Genomic DNA, 13,350 nt, shown 5'->3' on the forward strand with positions numbered 1-13,350 from the left:
GTCTTTTCATTTGTGTCGTCTTCAATTGCTTTCATCAGTGTTTTATAGTTTTCAGAGTATAGTTCTTTCACCTCCTTGGTTAAGTTTATTCATAAGTATTTTGTTGTTGATGGAGTTGTAAATGGGATTGTTTTCTTAGCTTCTCTTTTCTGCCACTTCATTGTTAGTGTATAGAAATGCAGTGGATTTCTGTATATTGATTTTGTATCTTGTGACCTTACTGAACTCATTAATCAGTTCTAGTAGTTTTTTGGTGGGGCCTTTAGGGTTTTCTATATGTAGTAGTTAATGACATCTGCAAGTAGTGAATAAAATTGTACTTACTTCTTACCAGTTTGGATGCTTTTTATTTCTTTTTTTACCTGGTTGCTGTGACTAGGACTTCCAGTACAAAGTTGACTAAAAGTGGTGAGAGCTTTTCTTTTTCCTGATCTCAGAGGAGATCTCACTTTTTCACTATTGAGAATGATGTTTGCTGTGGGTTTTTCAGGTATGATTCTTATTATGTCGAGATATGTTCCCTCTAAGCCTAGTCTGTTGAGTATTTTTATCATGAGTGGATGTTGTACTTTGTCAAATACATTTTCTGCATCTTTTGAAATGATATGGTTTTTATCCATTCTCTTGATGTATCATTTGATCATTGATTAATTTGTGAATGCCGAGCCACTCCTGCATCCCAGGAACAAATCCCACTTAATTGTGGTGAATGTTGGTTTTAAATGTATTGTTAGATTCAGTTTGCTAGTATCTTGTTGAGGATTTTTACATCTTGTGTTTTCACAGATTTTACAGAGATACTGGCCTGTAGTTCTTTTTGTAATGTCTTTATTTGGTTTTGGTATCAGAGTAATGTTGGCCTCATAGAATGAATTTGAAAGCGTACCTCCCTCATTTATTTTTTGCAATAGTCTGAGAAGAATTGGTATTAACCCTTCTTTAAATGTTTGGTAGAATTTACCTGTGAAATCCTCTTGAGAGTTTTTTGATTACTGATTCAATTTCATTGCTGGTAATTGGTCTGTTCAAATTCTTTATTCCTGATTCAGTTTTGGGAGGTTATGTGTTTCTAGAAATGTACCCATTTCTTTTAGGTTGTCTTAATTTGTTGGCATGTAGTTTTCATATTATAATCCTTTTTTATTTCTGTGGTGTCAGCTGTTATTTCTCCTCTTTTTTTTGATTGGAGTCTTTCTTTGATGAGTCTGGCTAAATGCTATCAATTTTGTTATCTTTTCAGAGAACCAGCTCCTAGTTTCATTGATCTTTTCTATCGTGTTAGTTTCTATTTGGTTTATGTTTGCTCTAATCTTTATTATCTCCTTCCTTCTACTGGTTTTGGGTTTTCCTTTTTCCCCTAGTTTCTTTAGGTGTAAGGTTAGGTTGAGATTTTTCTTGATGTAGACCTGTATTGGTATAAACTTACCTCTTAGAACAGCTTTTGCCCACACCAAAGATTTTGGACCATTGTATTTTCACTTTGATTTGTCTCTGTGTATCTTTGATTTCTTGGTTGAGCCATTCATTGTTTAGTAGCATGTTATTTAACTTCCCTGTGTTTTATGCTCTTTCCAGACTTTTTCTTGTGGTTGATTGAGTTCTAGTTTCTTAGCACTGTGGTTGGAAAAAGATACATGGTATAATTTGTTTCTTGAGGCTTGTTTGTGGCCTAATATGTGATCTGTTCTGGAGAGTGTTCCATGTGTACTTGAACAGAATGTTTATTTTGCTGCTCTAGGATGGAATGTTATGAATATATGTTAGATCCATCTTACCCAGTGTATCATTCAAAACCAGTTTCCTTGCTGATTTTGTCTTATCTACCCGTTGATGTAAGTGGGGTGTTAAAGTACCCTATTATTATTGTATTACTATCGATTACTTCCTTTGTTATTACCTGCTTTTTATGTATTTGGGTGCTATCATGTTGGGTGCATAAATATTTACAATGGTGACATCTTGTTGGATTGTCCCCTTTATTATTATGTGGTGTTTTTGTCTCATTACAGTCTTTGTTTTAAAGTCTGTTTTGTCCAACATGAGGATTGTGACCCCAGCTTTCTATTTCCATTTGCATAAGTGCTTTTCCATCCCTTCACTTTTATCTGGAGGTGCCTTTAAGACAGAACTGTCTTGTAGGCAGCATATAGATGGGCCTTGCCTTTTTATCCATTCTGTCACCCCATGTCTTTTTTAACTTAAATTTTTTTTTTAATGTTTAGTTTTGAGAGAGAGAGCACATGCACAAGCAGGGGAGGGACAGAGGATCTGAAGCAGGCCCTGAACTGATAGCCTGATGTACTGCTCGAATTCAGGAACCATGAGATCATGACCTAAGCTGAAGTCAGACACTTAACTGACTAAGCCACCCAGGGGCCCCTTTTCTTTTTAAGTTTATTTGAGAGATAGTGTGTGCACACTTGAGGTGTAGGGGAGTTACAGAGAGAGGGGGAGAGAATCCCAAGCAGGCTCCTTGCTCGGTACAGAGCCCAGTGGAAGAGCTCCATCTCACAAACCATGAGATCGTAACCTGAGCCAAGATCAAGAGTTGGACACTTAATTGAATGAGCCACCCAGGTGCCCCAACACCCTGTGTCTTTTGATTGGAGCCTGTAGTCCATTTACAAAGTAATTATTGATAGGTATGTACTTACTGCCATTTTGTCACTTGTTTTATGGTTCATTTTGTACTTTCTTTCTTAATCTCCTCTCACGGTTTGCTGGCTTTCCTTAGACATATTCTTTTTTCTACTTTTTGCCTATTACTGGTTTTTGATTTGTGGTTACCATTAGGTTAGTAGTTAGTATCTCATTTCTTGTGCATATAGCAATCTATATTAAGTTGTTGTTCACTTAAGTTTGAACCCATTGTTTACTCCTCTCCCCACATTCTAGGTATTTGGGATATACTTTACATCCTTTTATTTTGTGAATCCCTTTACTAATTTTTATAGATAAACTTAATTTTATGCTTTTGTGCTTTCTACTTTTCTTCTGTCTATATGGTCTTTCCTTTCCACTGAGTCCCCTTTAACACATCTTGTAGGGCTGGTTTAGTGGTCATGAATTCCTTTAGCTTTTGTTTGAGAAACTCTCTCTCCTTCTATTCTGAAGGATAGCCTTGCTGGATAGAGTATTTGTGGCTGCAGGTTTTCTTTCAGCACTTTGAATATATCATGTCCCTCCCTCTGGCCTGCAAAGCTTTTGGTGAAAAATTAGCCAGTAGCCTTACAGGGTTTCCCTTGTATGTAACTGTTTTCTCTTGTACATTACTTTTTGGCTGTTTTAATTACTACATTTCTTGGTGTGGACCTTTTTGGGGTGGTTTGGGCATAGTCATGTGCTTAGTCATTAGGATTAAGAAAAAAAGTGGCTGTTTTCTTGTGTTCTAGCTCCACAAAACCTTCAGTGTTAATGGATTTGCAATTTAAAAGCAGCAGATATATGAAAGCATTTATTATATTCAAAAAGATAAATTTATATATTACACATGAAAAACTTACAAAGCTCAACTTTGTGGGACACCTTCTTAGAATGTAAAGTTTAAATTACAGTGAATGTACAACATTTCATAGTATAAGCTCCTGTCTTTCAACAAGATAATGACCATTCTTTAGGATTAAAATAAAATTCTGTAGTAGTCATCTCTGTAGCTATACAGGAATAACACAGATACCCTGCAAAAGAGAAAAGGTAGGATCAATATAATGGGTGAAGAACAAAGTTAATAACAAATTTAGAATGCTTAGTGTAAGGCTAGTCATTGAAAAAACTAAGTTTTACAGAAGTGGTGATGGGCAAGGGTCTGTAGTATAGGATCCTACATAAGGGGGACACCATGCCTTTTAAGCAGCTGGTAATGAATGGCATTCTGACGAGGACATCTACAGCACACTAGTCACAGCATTTCCCTTTCATTTAGACATTCGTAGGAGTTACCTGGGTGATGAAGATTCGAAGTGGGATTGCTACCCCAGGGACTGCTGGGTTTTGTTATTGACAAATCATGACTGATTCATAGTCCTGAGCAAGCCTTACTGGTTATCAGGTGCCATTCCAACATAATCGCTTATCAGCCATCACAACTCGACAAGACAATAAAATATGCCATTTCGAAATCCCTCCTTGAGTTTTAACCCACACTGAAACCTGCAATACGTATTCTAAGTGGTAACTTACTTTTTTTCTACTTTGATGTTATAAATTTCATCACAGACTAATTTGAGGTATCTTTGCTTTGGCAGGCGGGACAGCAGCTGCTTCACAGTTGTATTAAATGCCTGTTCATCAGCATCCCACTAGGAAAAAATAGATAAGACTTAATGACAGGTCCTAGTGTTTATTCACTGGCTTTTTCTGGGTCACTAATGAAATGCCAATGCCATTTAAGTGTACTGCAAAAAATCACTTACAGATAAAACTGGTGGGAGATTGTTGGGGTTTTTCCTTTGAAGCACCGATTTTTCTGTACAAGACTCCTTTTTAGATCCTGCTGAGCAATGCCATAGTGTGCTACATGACTTTAGACCAGTTATTACTGATTTATTTTGTGTAAAATGCAAATAACACCTCTGTGTGCATCCATTTGAGTGGAGCATAAAGCAGTAACTGCCAGCACAGTGGTATATGCTTATTTACAAGATGACAAGAGAAAAATGTATCAAATGTTACTTTGGGGGCAAAGTTCATTTTTTTCATCTAATTTAATCTGTGACTAAACACAGAGTTGACAAAAAAGTATTCTTTGATAGGATGTTAAAAAAAATCACCTGCAGCTATGATTGAAGTTTGTTACCTTAAGAATGCTTATTCAGGGGCACCTGGGTGGCTTAGTCAGTTAAGCCTCCAGCTTCACCTCAGGTCATGATCGCACTGTTCATGGGTTTGAGCCCGATGTCGGGGTCTGTGCTGACAGCTCAGCGCCTGAAGCCTGCTTCAGGTTCTGTGACTCCCTCTTTCTGCCCCTCCCCCACTCGTGCTCTCTCAAAATAATATACATTTGAAGAAATGCTTATTCAACTTTTTAGAAGTTTTAGGCTATTTGATATTAAAGGCTACTTATAAAAAAAACTTTTTTGGGGGTACCTGGGTGGCTCAGTCCATTGAGCATCTGACTCTTGATTTTGGCTCAGGTCATGATCTCACTGTGAAATCAAGCCCGCATCAGGCTTCGAGTTGGCAGTGCACAGCCTGCTTAGGATTCTCTCCCTGCCCTGTCCCTGATCGTGCTCTCTCTCAAAAATAAATAAAAGTGTTTTTTACTTTTTTAATTCCAGTATGGTTAACATACAGTATTAGTTTCAGGTGTATAATATAGTGATTTAACGTTTCTATACATATTCCATGCTCATCATGGTAAGTGTACTCTATCCCCTTCACCGATTGTACCTATCCACCCCTTGTCTGGTAACCATCAGTTCTCTTAACTAGAGAGTGTTCCTTAGTCTTTTTTTTTTTTTTCCTTATTTGCTTTGTTTCTTAAATTCAACATATGAATGAAATCATGAAATTTGTCTTTCTCTGGTTTATTCCATTTAGCTATCTTATTGTAGTTTTGATTTGCATTTCCCTGATGATGGGTGATGTTGAGCATCTTTCCATGTGTCTGTTGGCCATCTGTATGTCTTTGGAAAAATGTCTATTTGGGTCCTATGTCCATTTTTAAATCAGATTGCTTGTTTTTAGTGCTACCTATAAAAACTTACACTTAATTCTTGACTTAATTTTTATAAAAATACATAGTTCTAGTTCTACAAATAAGCTTCCCTAGTTGTAATGAAGGTCTGAGACAGCATTGTATGGAGGTTAAGAGTATAGATTTTACTAGTCTGTCTAGGTTCAAATTCTGTCTCTGCTAATTACTAGTAGGTCGACCTCGAGTAAGGTATTTTATATTTCTGGGCACCTGGGTGGTTCAGTCGGTTGGGGGTCTGACTCTTGATTTTGGCTCAGGTCATGAGCCCAGAATCGTGGGATTGAGCCCCAGGTTGGGCTCCATGCTAAGCGTGGAAACCTGCTTAAGATTCTCTCTCCCTCTGCCCCTCTCCCCTGCTTGTGTGCTCTCTCTCAAAAAAAAATTTTTTTTTAAAGATACTTAGTATCTCTTCTTCCATTCACCATAAAATGTAAAATGCTGCTTTTTATTTATATAATGGGTTAACAGTACCTATCTCGAGTTTGTTATGATTAAAGGAGTTAATATTTGAAAAATGCTTGGGAATGCAAGCTGGTGTACCCACTCTGGAAAACAGTATGGAGGTTCCTCAAAAAACTAAAAATAGAACTATCCTATGACCCAGCAATTGCACTACTAGGCATTTATCCATGGGATACAGGTGTGCTGTTTCAAAGGGACACATGCACCCCCATGTTTATAGCAGCACTACTGACAGTAGCCCAAGTTTGGAAAGAGCCCAAATGTCCATCGATGGATGAATGGATAAAGAAGACGTGGTATGTGCATACACACACACAATGGAGTATTACTCGGCAATAAAAAAGAATGAAATCTTGCCATTTGCAACTATGTGGATGGAACTGGAAGGTATTATGCTAAGTGAAATTAGTCAGAGAAAGACAAAAATCATATGACTTCACACATATGAGGACTTTAAGAGACAAAACCGATGAACATAAGGGAAGGGAAAGAAGGAGGGGGACAAAACAGAAGAGACTCATAAATATGGAGAACAAACTGAGGGTTACTGGAGGGGTTGTGGGGCAGGGGGATGGGCTAAATGGGTAAGGGGCATTAAGGAATCTACTCCTGAAATCATTGTTTCACTATATGCTAATTTGGATGTAAATTTTTAAAAAATTAAAAAAAAAATCATGCTTAGAGCAAGGCCTGCTAGAGCCTGATACACAGTAAAAATATGAGGTGTGCAGTAAAAATACAGGGTGTTGAAATATTCTCTGAAATTTAAAAGAAAGTCACTAGAAAAGTATGATTCTCTCAAAATCTGATTCAGTAATATATATGTCACATAAAAGAACAATGTTATTGAATTCCTGGAACTGTCAAAAAATACTCAGTATCACTAAGAAAATAATGCCATTTTAATTTTGTTTTGGCAAATTAACACCCAAACTTCGGAATTTTAAAGGCCATAATGCACAAGAGTTCATCTTGCTTACCTCTAATGATAAAAACTGTAGGATGGTTTCTTTGGGTAGATCCACCTGTCGATACACAAAAATGTAGGTTATCTGTCAAGGAACCCAAAGCAGCACATACTGCCTGACAATCGTGTTGTTTGGAGGGAGCAACATGAATAGGGTTGGCAGAGTCTGGGACACGACTGTGCTATAAAATAAAGCACACTTAGATGAACCATGCAACGGTAAGAGGTCAGCACTGGAAAACAAATATCTCTGGTCCTCACATGTTACACCCCAGAAGCTTGCTGCTACTTTCTGCACTCAGTATATTTTTAATGAGGCAAAGGTCTGAAACATTTTAGGAAAAGGGTGATTTTGTTTTTATTCCCCCTGCCCCCCCCCCCCCCCCCCCCCCCCGCCATCTTTCAGAGGAAGAAAACAGGAGAAACAAACACAGAACCTTCAGTTTTCTCCCCAGTTTTTACAGATTTAGATTGCATGTGGTTCATATCAGTGATAAAAGGCCTGGAACCCAATACTGTGCACAATGAGCATAAATGGCCTGACCTCTGAGGAAACAACTTTAAAAACAGGACAATTCTCAAAATGTTAAAGAAAGAGACTTACAGCCAGAATTTCAATTTCACTGCTTTTCTGATGTAAGTTGGCAAGGGAGGTCTGAAGTCGGGTTTGTACCTAAAACAAGAAAACCTGTCAGAATTCAGAAGCTGCCAACCCAAACCATCTTTCTTGCCATTTTATTTCTTATTGTAGGAAACCATCCATCACGAGTGACAAACTAAGGCCTAGAAGGGCTCCCAAAGATTTATCTAAGGACTTGTTCTCAACCCACCCCGGAAAGATGAGTGCTTAGTCTATCCTGATCTCAGGGGAAATGAGATTTTATAGTCTGTTTTGATAATTTAATGCTCCACCTACTTAGTTGTTTAGCATTAAGCTCAGGGCACTAAAACTGTGCATGGGAGCAGGAGGATTTTATTATTAAGCTACATTTGGAAAAAGAAGAAGGTGACAGCAGTGAGGACACGGAACTCAAGGGGGCTGAAAGCAACAGAAAGATGTGAAAATGCGTCACCATCCAACATCCTGAGAAACAGCCAGGAGAGCATAGCAAAATGAGATCATCTTTTATATTTGTCTAAACGCATTTCTACATAATGACTGTTCTGTAACACTCACTCACTTCCCAAGTTAGGCCAGTGTCCTGACCGGGCTCATGAGTGCGAGGACTGCCCTTATTTCTTTCCCCTACCTATTTAAATCCATCAGGGATTCCCTCCAGGAGGCCTTGGTCTATCATCCGTGCAGACACTGCTCTCCACCCCGCCCCTGTGTCTGTATGTAGCACACTCCTAACACTCCTATTCAGTGTGCCTAATGCAGCATTCTGTTACTTTTCCTCTGTTGGTCTCCCAACTGTATCCTGCATATGCTTCTAAGGTTTTATAAACTCTGAGGATTGGGCCATGCCATATGTCTTTTAAATTTTACATGGTATTTCACACCAAATCCGGCATATAGCAGATAGCAAAAACATGTATGCAGACAGAAACCTGCCCCAAGTCTTGGAACAGATCTCATGTGCTTTGTTATTCAGAACAAAACCCAACCCTTTCTGCCATTAGACATAGACCAGAAAGTCTTTGTTTAGATCTAATAACTGACAGTAGGTGCTTCTAGGTGCCCACAACATACACGGATGCCTCTTTGGAGGGCAAATGGGGCAGAATCCTAACACCAGAGATAGCTCTGAGTTGATGAATTTTCAGAAGCCACCAAGTTACGGACGTGAGGAGGAAAATATTTCCAGGAAACTCTGTTTCTTAACTTCCTTTCCTATTTTCTTCCTCCTTTGTAGCTTACACGAGAAAGCTGAGGCAACTGTGTACCTGAGTTTCATACCGCCTCCTAGTGCTGGCTGACAGCTTCTCTGGGGCGATCACACTCACAATGGGAACAACAGCGGCTCCATGGATTTCAAACAAACCTGAAACAGAGAGTTTCAGAATGTATGGTCTTAACTGATCCCACCCACTTTCTGTAACACACCACGGAGATGGCAGGGATATTCGTAGAAGCCGCCCTGGTGTCATTCTATGGGCTAGGTTCTGTCTGCGCTTGGTTTTCCATCTCTAAAACTACCTGCACTTGACCTGGAGGAGCCCAGAACCCTGATGCTTTTGTCAAAATTACCAGGCTTCTCTCCTCAAGGGGGAGGTGGGGTGGAAGGTGACTAAGGCACAGGGAGGCTATATTTGTCACCAAAACCTGGTGACCTTAAGGAAAAAAAAAAAAAATCACACTTAACTATCCCTCAAATTCTAAATTCCTGAAAGTATTTGAAAACCGACAGTGGCAGAAAGTCAATGCTAGCAGAAACGAACCAAAAAGACCCAGTTCTGTTGAAAGCCAAATAAGTCGTCTTGTGGACAATGCTCGGGACATTGCTTTTTCAGTAAGGTTGGTAGATGTGGTGAAACTAAAGATTTAACTATCACCACTGCTCCTCTTGGCTTTCAGGAAAACAAAATGGATGCACAGTGTCTTTCTCAAGGGATTTCAACATATTATTCTTCAATCTTCTGTGTGGGGAAGATTTCCAGGAAAATTACCCACATTTAATCTGTACAATAAACCGAGCCAAAAGAAGATTAAACCAGTTGTGAAAATAAGACAGTAAGACAGGGATGTATTAGGATCAGAGGAATCACCAGACTTCCCATCTTTTTCTAGGATGTGGGTTTCAAAGCACAGAGAAAAATTCCAGCTGGTACATTTAACAGTATATGTTACTTTCAAGATATATTTCTGATGCAGCAAGGAGGCAGCACAGTCATTAGTGCTTACCGCAAACGCGCACGCACACACACAGCACGATTATGTTCAGATCATAATTAGTAAATACCTGAAGCATTAGAAAATGACCCCTTCAGATTTTGCACTGCAAGATTATCGGAAGCTTCTCTAAAAACAAACAAAAACAATTACAAAACAGTCAATAAAGCAAAACACAGATAAAGTGAGCCATTTTTTCTATTAAGTGTAAAAACTAAATGGTGGTTATTAGTGGAAGAAAAATAACAAAACTTGAACTTAATTTTGCGTTTGGTCAACAGCAAGTAAAAATTATAAAGGATGTCATTTCAGATTAACAAATGCCTAAAGACAACCTTTTGATGTATTCAGCTATGTCTGAAATCCTGGCTCAACATAAGAAGCTAATTTCAATGAAATATAATGGGCGTTCTTTCCGCCCCCCTCACAATACAAGGAAACATTAGCAATGGCATGCCCCACCTTTATTATGGCAGCAACCTTGGTGATCTCCCACAGGAGAACATTTAGTAAACAAGGAGATTCTTTCAAAAGCTGTGAATGGACATTCTTTTAAAGACTGAATTAGTTTATAGCCTTTGAGAGACATAATAGTTCTCTCGGGGAAAACCTGGAAGTAATCACGCACATGGAAGAAAGATTTTAAACCTTTCCCTGCTAAAACTGAATCCCATCTGGCCTTTTAAGTGTCTTAATGTTCACCTGTACTATTAATTAGTTGAGTATTTTATGCTTTCTAAACCTCTATTTTTTAAAATCCATAATTCTAATATCTGGTGACTTCCAGAACATTATATGCCTTCAGAGAAAGCGTGATGGTGAACTTATTCAAGCTAGGTGCAGATGGGAATTTATTCAAGCAGGGTGAGGGAAGGAGAAGAGAGTAAGAATGTTTATCTTATAGAAGCCAGGATTTTTCACCGTTGGCACTATTGACATTCGGGGCCAGATAACTCTTGGTTGGCGGTCTGGGTGGTCAGTCCCATGTACTGTAGAAGCAGCAGCACCCCTGATCCCTCCTAGATACTAGCAGCACCCCCCAGTTCTAACAACCAGAAATGTCTGCAAACAGTGCCAAGTGTCCCCTACTTGAGAATCACTGATAGAAGCCAAAAAAGGTATTTCTGATTATGAGCATATATGTAAAAGTTACACATTTATTTAAAAAAAAAAAAAAAAAAGCCTTAAGAAAATTAGGATCCCTTGTAATCCCACTAACCAGAAATAACTACAATTAAAAATTTGGTACGTCATTCCAGCCTAATGTGGACTGTGTATTTTGATTAAGAAAAATAGGATCGTATATGTTGTCTATGGACATCCTTCCATGTCAATAAATTCAGCTTTACTAGAATCAACATTTAAAAAAAAATTTTGTTTTTAAGTAAACTCTGTGTCCAATATGGGGCTCAAACTCATAATCCTGAGATCAAGAGTCACATGTTCTTTTGACTGAGCCAGTCAGGCCTGGCCCCTAGAATCATCATTTTTGAAGGCTGCATAGCATTTCACTATATTACTATAATCCAGACAATCTTCTAGAATCGATTTTGTGATACTATAAGTGAGAGATTTCTCAGCGTGTGGTCCAGGGACCTCTGGAGGCCCCCGAACCCTTTCAGAGGTCTGTAAGGTCAAGATAATTTTCACCACAATCCTAAAATGTTACTTCTCTCTTTTTTTTATGCTCATCCTCTCACAAGTGTATCCTGGAATTTTCCAGAGACTGTATGATGGGTGATAGCACAACCGATTGAATGCAGAAGCAGATGACAATCTAGTTTTTTCTATCAAAGTGTTAATGCATTTTTTTTCCATTTTTGTCTCTTTATCTGTAAAAAGATGAAAGTGTTGCTCTTCTTAAATTTCTTTGGTTTTGGAAAATAGTTATTTTTCATTAAAATATGTCATTTAGATTAGCATGTAATGGGTTTATTTAAAAAAATATTTTTAAAATATTCATTTTAATTCTACCAAATTACTGATAGATGCAACCCACATAAACAACATTCTTTGATGCCCTCAAATAATTTTTAAGGATATAAAGGGCTTCTAAGGCCAAAAAGTTTGGAACTGCTGTTATAAACAATGCCATGATAGACATCTTTCACATACCCCCATGGGATAATTTTTGCTATAAATTCCTGAAAGTGCTATTAGTGGGTCTTTCTTTTTAATTTTTAAGGTTCTTAACTTTGTTAAATTCCTATCCAGAGAGTTGAGCCAGTGTACATTTAATATGAGATCTTTTCCCAGAATATATTAGATCTTTCAAATATATTGACAAAATACTACCAAAATTTGCTGCATAACAGACCAAGTAAGATAATTCTGGCTCCTGAGGACTTTCAAACTGATAAAGCATTCTCTGACACGTTATGAGAAAGGAACACTGAAAGTAGGATTAGTCTTATACAGGGGATCGTATACTTCAACTCTTGAGTTCTTCAGAAGCAACAGAATGGTCCATTAAAAGTTATCCTGATGAATCTTTATTTCCCAAAAGGATCAAATTGATTTTTCTAAAAAAGGCACGGAAGTTCTACAGGTATCACAGCTGGTTTTCTGGGCCTTTGTTACCTGATAGTCCTTTCATCACTGACTTTAGTCCTGAGTTTCTGCACAACATAGTCTATAAGATCAGACTCCAGCACGCATTTCTCTGTTTGCCTTTCCTTCTCAAAAGACTTAACCTTAAAAAGAATGAAATAGATCCATCAATTTCTGAACCCGAGTACAAAATGAAGTCAACAGTTCAGGTTGGTGGTTCTCGACCAGAGGCAATTTTGCTCACCACAGGACAGCTGGCGATGTTTGGAGACAAGTTTTGGTTGTGACATCTATAGAGGGTGCTACCAACATCTTGCAGAGAGAGGCCTGGGATGCTGTTCAACATCCTACAGTGCCCAGAACAGCAGCCCCCATAATTATCTGGCCCCAAACGTCACTGTGGCTTTGAGAAACTCTGGTATAGACTAGAAAAGCTTATCACTGGTGATAGAGTTTAAAAAGGGGGTGGGGGGGGGGGGGCAAGACTAACCAGCTCCTATTTCATTTCTTTCACATTTTCTTCCCCTTAAATATCCCCTGGTCAGTCACCAAGTTTCCACCCCCTCCCCAACCCCCACTCCAAACCTAAGTCCTGTTATCCCATTTTTTTATGATACCTTTCATCTTCACTGGCCATGAAGTGGCCTTGGCTTAGAATAGCTTTATATTGTTCGCACTGCTATCCCTGTCTTCAGTTTCCCCTCACTCCATTCCATGCTACACGTACCTGCAGATTAATGTTTTTCACATACAACTCTGATGTCCCCTTCTGTAGAAAATAGATGCTCTGGAGGCCCCTGAGACAGGTCTCGAGCTGCTACATAAAATCTAAATTCCTCGGTG

The 13,350-nt window shown here is 38.5% G+C and overlaps 1 protein-coding gene across 8 annotated transcripts in view; it reads right to left on the bottom strand.

Annotated features, from left to right (window-relative positions):
- Positions 1–3,441: 3,441 nt before the first annotated feature.
- Positions 3,442–13,350, bottom strand: part of EIF2AK4 (eukaryotic translation initiation factor 2 alpha kinase 4) — a 98,652-nt gene continuing 88,743 nt past the window's right edge. For 6 of the 8 annotated variants that reach the window (XM_078448485.2, XM_078448484.2, XM_078448487.2 and 3 more), the window contains 7 exons: positions 12,538–12,650; positions 10,028–10,086; positions 9,012–9,109; positions 7,729–7,797; positions 7,138–7,182; positions 4,180–4,298; positions 3,442–3,677 (listed from right to left, as the gene is read on the bottom strand). In XM_078448485.2, coding sequence (XP_078304611.2) covers positions 3,620–3,677; positions 4,180–4,298; positions 7,138–7,182; positions 7,729–7,797; positions 9,012–9,109; positions 10,028–10,086; positions 12,538–12,650 — 561 coding nt within the window. In that variant the 3' untranslated portion in view covers positions 3,442–3,619. Of the gene's footprint in view, positions 3,678–4,179; positions 4,299–7,137; positions 7,183–7,728; positions 7,798–9,011; positions 9,110–10,027; positions 10,087–12,537; positions 12,651–13,350 lie in introns of those variants that run through there. The other 2 variants (XR_013556251.2, XM_078448490.2) reach the window with 2 other exon arrangements.

This window comes from Panthera onca, chromosome B3 (genome assembly GCF_046562875.1).
Source record: "Panthera onca isolate mPanOnc1 chromosome B3, mPanOnc1 haplotype 2, whole genome shotgun sequence".
Classification (NCBI taxonomy): Eukaryota; Metazoa; Chordata; class Mammalia; order Carnivora; family Felidae; genus Panthera; species Panthera onca.